Source organism: Erigeron canadensis, unplaced genomic scaffold (genome assembly GCF_010389155.1).
Source record: "Erigeron canadensis isolate Cc75 unplaced genomic scaffold, C_canadensis_v1 Conyza_canadensis_unscaffolded:281, whole genome shotgun sequence".
NCBI classification, from domain to species: domain Eukaryota; kingdom Viridiplantae; phylum Streptophyta; class Magnoliopsida; order Asterales; family Asteraceae; genus Erigeron; species Erigeron canadensis.
The window spans coordinates 13869-24581 of record NW_025215692.1 but is presented as its reverse complement, the minus strand read 5'-3'; the positions used below and the strand labels follow the sequence as shown (position 1 = coordinate 24581).

The 10713-nt window shown below is 34.7% G+C and overlaps 1 protein-coding gene across 1 annotated transcript; it reads left to right on the top strand.

Annotated features, from left to right (window-relative positions):
• Nucleotides 1-210: 210 nt before the first annotated feature.
• On the top strand, nt 211-2074 carry LOC122584453 (sucrose transport protein-like; the record flags this gene model as incomplete). The annotated part of the gene is made up of 3 exons (XM_043756615.1): nt 211-274; nt 475-518; nt 1892-2074. Coding segments are annotated over 3 exons (285 nt in total), but the record flags the coding sequence as incomplete, so codon positions are not given.
• Between the last annotated feature and the right edge of the window lie 8639 nt (nt 2075-10713).

Below are 10713 nucleotides of genomic sequence, written 5' to 3'. Positions count from 1 at the left end.
CAAATATCTATTAAATTTATGAAAATTTTATTTCTCTTTTATAGATTTCATCATAACTTTTATATGGTATTAATAATTAACATGATCAAAAAATGATGTTTTGTAAATTATTGATTTCTTGTTTATACTTCAAGTGTTTTATCTAATTATATGTCATATATATTTCAACAAGAACTTCTAATATTAAGTACGTGGTTTTTGCATGATCAGGTAACTTTTAGTGTTCCATGCGCTCTAGCTTCAATATTTTCAAACAATTCCGGGGCAGGACAAGGTACATAAAGATACTCCTAATAATGAGTTTATGACATGTAAAAAAAATAAAAATTAGTAGATAACATATGTCATATTTTTATAGTTTTAAGGGGATTTTTAGTATATATTCTTTAAGAGGATTTTTTTTAATCATTTTTCATATATACATCTACAGCTTATAGTTTACCAATATTTTATATGCTTATTCTATTCGCACAGGTCTATCACTTGGTGTGTTAAATCTTGCAATCGTCATACCTCAGGTACATATTCTTATTACAGTTCATTCCCAAAATAACAACAATATTTTAAGAACATAATTTAAAACTTTAAGAATATATAGGTTGAAGTTTTTATCATTAGCCGATAGGAAGTTTGTAAAAGTAACTTACAAAAAGTCCATATTGTCACTTTTGAAAAATTTAAACTTTTAAAGAGACAATTTTTGCCATCATGTGGAACATGCTACTGGGCTATCTTATCATTGACTAAGACCAAACAAATATTTGTAACTTATCATCAACCAGACCATTATTTGGCTTCTATTGAGGTAATAAAACACATGGGTTAGGGGTGGTGGATGGTCCTATAAGAATTGATAAGAATTAATTTGGGACCCTGACATTTGTCACCATGCCTCATGACCAAAATTTGAGGTGTATCGCTTACATTTTTGGGAAGAGATACGTATATAATCGGGGGATGGGAATATAAGGCTGTCGGGTATCTAAGCTTAAGTGTGGAACATTCATATATTGTTTTTTAATTCATAAAAATCATGGGCCCATGCATTTATTCATTAGAGAAGATATAATAAAATATTAGTATGTGAAAGGTTTCACACCTAAACTTAGGTGCCGGATAACCTTATATTTCCTTTTTCCTATATAATTTGGTTGAATATATAAACCTACCAAAATGAGCAACGGTTCACAATAAGTTAATATGGGCCATAAGTTAGAAGATGTGGAAGAGTTGCTACCTAACTTGTTCCTTTTTAATCAACTTAAATAACAAATTGGTCTGTGTAATGAGTATAGACTTACAATACGTTCTTGATTTTTTTTAAAGAAGAAAGAGAAAAGAATGCAAATGATTTTATAATAATTTGTGTTCTTGAGTTTTTTTAATAAAAGGAAAATAAAAGAAATGAATTATATAGATGTATTTTTAATTAATTTTGTTACCAAATTTTCTTCTCAAAATATGAGATGATTTGCAAGGATCTTTTCTCTCATTCTCATCTCTTTCATTTATTTTATTTTTTTAAATTAGGACTAGAGAACACAGTGTTATAGTTATAGTGGTTGTTTTGTTGTTAAAAATAAATAAATTGAGTGATTCTTTAATCATATTGGGTTGGCTTGTCTTAAGTAATGGGTCAAAAGGCTTTTCAGTTTATTTTAATAAGTTCAAATGGATACAGGGCCAACTAAATTGAGTTGATTTGACATGATTTACCAATAAAAAATTAAGTTAAACTTAAAACCATTAATTAGGGGCAACAATTTAGAACTTAAAACCATGATATTCTTTTCTTTTACCTTTTAAGAAAAATGTGTTATATATTACATTTAAGGTACAATCGATTATGAAATTAATCATGGAACTTAATTGCATTATTTAATTTCAACAGATGGTGGTATCGGTTCTTAGTGGACCATGGGATGCCCTATTCGGTGGTGGCAACTTACCTGCATTCGTGGTGGGAGCTGTGGCGGCCGCAGCCAGTGGTATCTTTGCAATGACCATGCTTCCATCACCACCACCCGATGTCGTACTTTCAAAGGTTTCTGGAGGCGGGATGCATTAGAGTAAATGGTAACTACTCAAAAGCTTCCAACTGGGTCAGGTTGGGACATTTAGGATGAAAAAGTTGTATTTCATTTGGATGTTGATTTGTGCATATATGCTAAGCATGATGCAGAAATCATTAGTGATTCCCGCATATGTGATGTTTGTGTTTAAGAGAATGTTATGCCATTCCTCCATTATTTGTGTGAGACACCACTTCATGCTTGATGGAATCGAGTCTTCGCTTTATTCATGTATACAACTATATGTTTTAGTTGGTTCAAGAATAAAAATTCAAAGTTTTACTGTTGATGGTTTTCATATATAATTGGTATTTTACTGGCGTAACTTGAATTGTTACCTTGTTCTAACTTTTCTTTAACCGTCAACTTAAATCTTTGAGTTTGATGGTTCTGTTAACGCTATTGTTCTAAAAAATGATATTATTCTAAAGAGTTATCGACGTAAATCGTCCATGTGGTTTACTTAAAAAATAACGTTTGAGCCCTGTAGTTTAATAACCTCATTGACCAATAACCTCGTTGACAGTTCTTTATAAGAGGACAAGGTTCGTGTTTCGTCTTTTACGTTCACGGTCATTATCATCCATCCGTCAAAATCCTCACGTGCTTCCCACGTGAGGGTACTGTTGGAGTGTGATCATTTTATTATAAATCGCATGTCCGAAAATAATTAAGCCTACAGGGTCACACGAAATGACACGGTAACTCTATATTATTAATTGATATATTAAAGTAATATTTTAATTGATTTGATCATGAAATTATTAATAAACATTTATTAAATGTTAAATAAATAATGTTTATTAATTAAAAAGGAATTAAAAGTCAGAGTTGGTCTAGGATTAAGGGGAAGGGGGGCCGAACCATCTAAAGGGTTTTAGGCCCTAAACTAAACTTGTCTATCAAGTTAAGTAACCATAAGCCTATAAATAGAAGATTAAAGTTAGAGGTTTTTCATAAGTTCACAAGCGAAAAAACCCTAACTAAAAATCTCTCTCTCTCTCTCCCTCTTTTTTCCGATCGACCGAAGCAAAGAGAACTCCAAGGGGTTCGGGTTTTAGGGTTTCGACTTCAAGGGTTCAAGCAAGGGGTTGTTTGGTTCGTGATCGGGGTACTAACATACAATATACGGGGTGTCTAGTGTGCGATCGTAGAGGGGTTTTACTTTGAACCCTACAATAATAATAATCTATTTATTAATAATATTATTGGAAGCTTTGCGCAAAGGTACACGTTTCGATTCTATTCTTTGTTAATTAATTTGATTGCATATTTGTTTCGATTTCATCCGTTGCGCTTACTCGTGATTATGTATGATTATATGCTTATATTCTAACAGGTACTTTAGTATTTTCCAGAGTATAAAGGACCAAACGTTATCTTTTGGCTGGAAATTTCAAGATCTATATATTTCTATCCAAAATTATTTCAAATTTCCAATTTGTATTTTTCATCGTCATCAATTCATACATAAAAAATTAATCAATCACCACCATCACCATCTATCCATCCATGTATCTATGTATATATCTAAAACTAAATCTACACGAAATACATAAATTTACAACAAACCTTGATTCAATAAAAAAACTACCCCAAGCAAGGTAGTGATTATTGCCTGAAAAATGGGATACAATGGATGACCGGAAAATGGAGAGGATGGGATGCAGTGGTGGTGAGGGTTGCTACGATGGTGAGGAAGAAAACGATTTATGTCAAATCCTCCCTGTGGGCGGCAAATGATGGTTGGAAAACGACAAACCCAATTAAAATCGATCTATATATCCATTTATATTTTTACCTTGAAGATCTATATGATATACTCAATAACAAATCCTATTGAAATCCATCTATATCCCCATCTAGAATTTTACCTTCAAGATCTATGTGTACCCATATATTATATATATACACGAGAGTAAGTACCCGCGCGTTGCGGCGGTGAGATGGTGGGGGTGATAGCTAGGTCAGAGAGTGTGATAGTCAAATGCCTACGGCCTCCGTCCTCCGCCCTCAGATTTAAAAATTCGTTAAAGTATATCGAATGACATCTCTAATGAAAGAACATGAAATTTTAAGAACACCCATACAATTTTTATAATTTATCGACGTATGATTTTTGAAATAAAAGATTTTGAATGAATTGGAGGAATAAATGATTTATGGAGGAGAGAGAAAAAGCTGATTGGTTGAGATTTGAGGAGAGAGAAAGGGTATTATGGTTATTTTAGATAAATATATAATAGATGAGAGGGGTATTTTGGGGATGTACTTAAAATCTATATTGAAAATTTCAACTCAATGTTGAAAATCTGGAAGGATTCTGCTTTATAATATAATATATATATATATATAGGGGTGGTTATTTATAGTACAAACATTTAAAAAAGTACAAAAAGTACATGTCTAAGTTAACTTACACATGCTTGTTCCTTCCATCTCCGACCACCACCACCACCACCATGATCATCTCCGACCACCACCATGATTCTCCGGCGATGACGACCATCTCCGGCGAGACTTACACATGTGTAACTACAACATACACATGTGTAAGTTAACTTTTCGGCGAGAATTAGGTTCGTTTTCGGGTGGATACGGTACGGGCCAGAGGCCCTCATCCGTTCTAAGCTGACCGTCAAGGGACGCATATGGGAATCGTATGGATTTGATGGGCGGTGATCCAAGAGATGGTGACGGTTTGCTACGGTACAGGCGAAGCCCTTGATGCCGGTGCCGGCGCCGCGTCGTGGTTGGGGTGGTCGGGGATGATGGTGGTTGGTGATGATTGTCTCGCGAAGGAAAAAACCTAGAAATTTTAGACCCTAAAATGCTAAAAAGAAAAGTTGTACTTACACATGTGTAAGTTAGTTACACTTATGTAACTCTCGCCGAAGATGGTCGCCGTCGCCGGAGGATCATAGTGGAGGTCGGAGATGATCATGGTGGTGGTGGTGGTGGTCGAAGATGGAAGGATAATGGAAGAAAAAGGAGAAAATACCTTGTACTTTTTGTACTTTTTTAAACCCTTGTACTAAAAATAACTTTCCTCTCTATATATATATTGAAAAGTTATTTTGAGAACTTTTCAAATCAAACCCAACCGATGATTATTCTTTATTTGAAAATTATTTTTTGATTATTTTCTGAATATATAACTTATGTGTAATTTTGAAATTTATAATTGTGTGGAGGCATAGATTATCATCCGTTATATAATTATGTAGAGATTTGGATTGTTGATCACATGTGCAAAAATATTGCTATGATTACATGTGATTGACTTGTATACATGTGATCATAGCAATATTCGTGCACATGTGATCAAGAATCCAAATCTCCACATAATTGTATAACCGATGATATATAAATATAATCCATGCTCCACACAATTATAAACTTCAAAATTACACATAAGTTATTCAGAAAACAATCAAAAAACAATTTTCATGTAAAGAACAATCATCGGTTGGACTTGATTTAAAAGTTCTCAAAGGTTCTCGCCAAAAAAAGGAATCTCAAAATAACTTTACCCTATATATATATATATGGGTTGGGTATTATAAAACAATTATTAAAGTAAAACAAATAAGACAAGATCTAACCCTTAGATCATGGTTAATTGATGCACGAAAATTCACGAAACAATTGATGTACAATGATTTTCATGATGCACGGTGATTATCACAGAAGAAAAAACTATTGTTTTATTTGTTTTACTTTAATAAATGTTTTATAATACCTATAAATCTGTGTATCGGGTTTTGATGATGTAGGGGATGATGTGGGCAATGGTGGCTGATGTCGTGATCTGGTGATGGCATAACAACGGCGGCAATAACCTATTGGTGGTCAGTGGTCTGGTGTTGAATTTATACAGAGAGAGAAAGAGAATTGTGATATAAAAATGAATTCACACCCATAGATATATACATGTACATACATATATTTGTACATACATAAAAATTGTAGTTGTTTTTGATAGTGAAGTGATGATGATTTTTGTGGGGGTTGGATAATGGATACAGAGACATGGATATTAAGGGACAGTTTGGTTCACATAATGTTTTTTGAAAGAATTAGAATTTGTGTAAGGAATTGGAATTTGAAATAGTTGAAATTTGAAAGTTTTAATATTTGTCTTGTGTTTAATGGAATTCAGTTGTAGGACTTAAATATAAACTATGTCAAATGACAAAATTAACCTTTATTATATTTAAATAATATAAACTTTTTCATTTTAATTACATATACTATAATAATAATAATAATAATAATAATAATAATAATAATAATAATAATAATAATACATGGATGATAGATACAAGTACATAACACAAAAAAGACCATCAAAAACAAAAGTCTCTATCAAGTACAAACAACCACAACCTAATCGGCGACCGATTTCTTTTTTTCACCGCGTCAAAATCTAACTCCGGCAGTCTCCCATCAAGATCTTTTCTTTTTCTGAAAAGCACCTGATGCGTAAATCACGCTAACACTTAAGCACAACGGAATTAAACAACAACTTTGTCGATGCACGTTGATGTGACAACAACAACTTAGATTTGATATGTCGTTTAGATTGAGACATTATGTTAATTTATGTCGTATCTATATATGTAATTGATAGATTATGGACTTTATGTTTTGGTAATGATCGATTACATGTTTTGGTGTTATATATATGTGTTATGTATGATGTTTGTTGTGTGATATACAAGTACAAACATAATATGTGTTAGGATTCCTTAATATGAAACACTTAGGAATATAACTAAGTCTTATATCTAACGAAGATAAGGTATATCTTCGTTAGAGGCAAACGAAGATAAACTTCGTTTGGTACAAACGAAGATTAACTTCGTTATATGGGCTGGGCAGCTAAGTTCGTAAGAACAAAGCCCAGTTCGACCTGAAACATATATATACGAATGAATACCCTAAAATAAGGTATCACATTCGACAGACACGTACTCCAGACACCTAAGTTCGTTCTATAGCTTATAGAAACGAATATAGCATCATACGACTGATTATTTACTTGATAATTAGCGATATACCCGTTTACTAATCAAACTAGTTATCTCGTGAGGATTCCGCACTCACGACATAATCATAGACGATCTCGAGAGCGATCTGTAGCTATCGAGGGACTCACAAGTGGTATCAAAGCCAATCGATATCTTATCGAAGGTTCGAGATCGTTTTGTTTGATTCTTTTCTCTGAAAAACAACCTCCCGATACCCTTACTGTCTCTAATTTCGTTTTCTCAAACGAATTTAGCAAACGAATTTAACCCCATCTTCGTTTCGAGTTCTTCCAACGTATTTAGCCTTATTTTTGTTAAGTTCCTTCAAACGAATTTCAAGTTATCTTCGTTTACTCTCACCTTACGACTTTAGCTTTATCTTCGTTTCTTTCTTTCAAACGAAGATAATCCTATCTTCGTTTCTCTTCTGCAAACGAAGTTAAATCCTATCTTCGTTTCTCTCCTGAAAACGAAGTTAATTCCATTTTCGTTTCTCTCTTTCAAACGAACTTAAATCTATCTTCGTTCAGTGCAGCAAACGAATTTACACAATGGCTTCCTCGTCGACAAACACTGCTGTTGCTCAATATCTGAATTCTCTTGTCTATCATGATCATCTCGTTGGACGTACTAATTCTCCACCGAAGTTAGTTTCATTGGCTGACTTCTGGGCGTGGAGGGGTCGATTTGAAGATTATATTCAACGAGAAGATTTGAACATGTGGATTATGATCACTGAAGGATATGAATGGCCAACTCTTACTGTAAACGGTGTTACAACTAATTACAAGGTAGGAGAGTTAAAAGGCGAAGAAAAATCCTTGTATGCTGTTAAAGTTAAGGCTCTTTCTACTCTTAGGATGTGCATCCCTCAAGAATTAGTGCACCTGTTTCCTAAGCAGGAGTACAAGACTTCAAAGCAATTGTTCGATGCTATTGAAGCTCACTGTGAAGGTGATCCATTATTGAAGCAAAATAGAGTTAAGATGCTTAAGAAACAATTTGATTGTTTTAATGCTACCAAGAACGAACTAGTTGAGGATCTTATCTTGAGATTTCAACATCTTCTTGCTGAGTTAGCCTATTTTGATCTTAAGTATACTCCTACTGAGATAGTGGATAAATTCTTGGATGGTTTGCCGAAAGCTTATAAAGAATTTCATCATGGATTGCAAGAAAGAGCTGATTATGCATCTCTTCGTATAGATGGAGTTATATCCACATTAAGAAACAGAGAAATGAAGGATAAGGCAAAGGATCTCCAAGACAACTTCACACAAGATCCATCTCTTTATCATGCCACTATGAAAAATCCTACAACTGATATTAATGCATTCTTTTCTGGGGTTGGTACTTCTGGCACGAAAGAGGGTTCTAATTGTGTTACGGATGGAGATGATTCTGCTGGTTTCATGGCTTCTGATGCTGGTTTCAAGGCTCGAAAGACAAATGAGAATGCAAAGCCAGGAAATATGACATTTGGTAACATTTCATCTACTTCTGCTGGTTACAAGTCTATGCCCATGGATATGAAATCCGCTGAGGGAAGGATGAATGTATTTGCCGCAATGTGTGCTGCACATGAAGCTTTTGTTGCAGGGAGGATCACGGATCCAACACTCATTGATGAAGATTATGACCAAATAGATCCAGATGATGTTGAAGAAATGGATCTGAAATGGAATTTGGCGATGATCACCAGGAGAGTGCAACGGTTTATGCAACGAACAGGTAGACAGCTTATTGGGGGTACTCAGGGCTTTGACAAGTCAAAGGTTAAGTGCTATAATTGCGATGGCTTTGGACATTTTGCCAAAGAATGTCAACGACCAAAGAGAGATGTCAACATTACCCCTACCCGTCAAGATAGAGGTGGTAATCGTCCTTTTAATCCGAATGCAAGTAGAGCTCTCTTGTTGACTGATGATACTACTGGAAATAGCAATGACAAGGCTATCGTAGCTGCTCAACCTGATGGTTCTTATGTCTGGAATCTTCCACAGGATGAGACTAATAATGCTTATTTGGCCGAAATAGTTGATGATATGGCTCAAATAGCAGATTCTGTTGAGGATTTCTTGGACACCTCAGTTTACCACAGTGATGAGCATTTGTATGAAAAAGCTCAAAGCTCGAACTTGGAATCTTCTACTCAGGTTTATGACACTGATTCTGAGTCTGATGAAGAGGTTGAGGTTGCTGATACGAAAGATTCTGGAGAGGTGATCGCTGCTGAGAACAAAGACGATTCTGCTACTGAAAAGGTTGAAAAGACAATTGAAGAGCAGATGAAGGAGTATGAAATTCCAGCAGGCATGAGTGTGGATGACTTTGTCGCGTACATGGCAGACTGCAAAGAAGCAGATCAACAGGTATCTTACTCTCTTCGTACTATTGTTCATGTTTGCAAAATTGTTAATCGAATGTTTGATGAAATTGAACAAAAGAATGAACTAATTAAGCATTTAGAATCTGTTGTTAATGCTGCTCATGAAGAAAGAGATAAGTTGATTAAAAAAGATTTAACTGTCACTGATAGAGAAAATTTTTTTAAAGGATAGGATTAAATCTTTAGAGTCTAATATTAATGCTATGAAAGACAAAGTTAAACATGCTGTGGCTGTAGAAAGAGTAGGTGGTGAAGCTTATGCATTATTAGCTAAAAAGGGTGCTACTATTGAGAAAGAACTGGCTGATGCTAGAATAGAAACAGTGGACTTACAAGCTAAGGTTGATTCAGCTAGACATGATGAGCTTTTGATGCATAGGAAAAAGTTTGAGGACTCTCCATCTAAGAGTTCTGACACTGCTAAGGTTTCTTACAATAGCATGCCTCCTCCTTTCAACAATAACTATACTCCTGTAGAACCTAATATTCCTGAAGTCCTACTTCAACCTAGTGTTGATGTTGGTAAATCGAAAGACTCGTCTCCTAAGCCTACTTTGACTGGGGAGACAGCAAAGTCTAAAGGAGTTTCTTCTCAACCTACCAAGGAAGAGAAATTGAAAGGTGTCGTCCTAGATTCGTCCACTTCTTATGGTCAGAAAGACAGTATTACTCACTTTACACTTCGTAAGAGTAGTAGGGTCTACACTGAGTTAGAATTTCCGTTATCATCTATTGACCCTAAGAGGATTGATAAAGTTTGGGATGTTGATGTTAAGGATATGAAGCGATTAAGTCAGTTGCGTCAAACTCCTTTACCTAAGCAGTCTAGGGATAGTCAATCTGAAGATGAACTAGTTGTTAATGTCGAAGCAACTAAGGCTTTGAAGCATATCTTAATGCCTGCTCGAAAGAAGTCCCCAAGTAAGTCTAGGATATCACCGACCAAACGAGTCCATAAGGATCCTAGTAAAACAAGTAAATCAGTGGACAATAGTGAATCTGTAAGTACCAATAATAAGGTAGATACAAAGAAAAAAACTAAGGTCCTCTCTTGCTTTGCTTGTCATGAAAAAGGTCATGTTTACAGTGTATGTCCTAATCGACCTTGGAGATCGGGTTCTCCTTCAAAGGTTTCCACCTCGGAAGGAAAAAGGGGGTTGGGTAATGATAAACAGGTTCATGAAACTAAAGTTCAATCTTTTTCAAAACCGTTTACTAT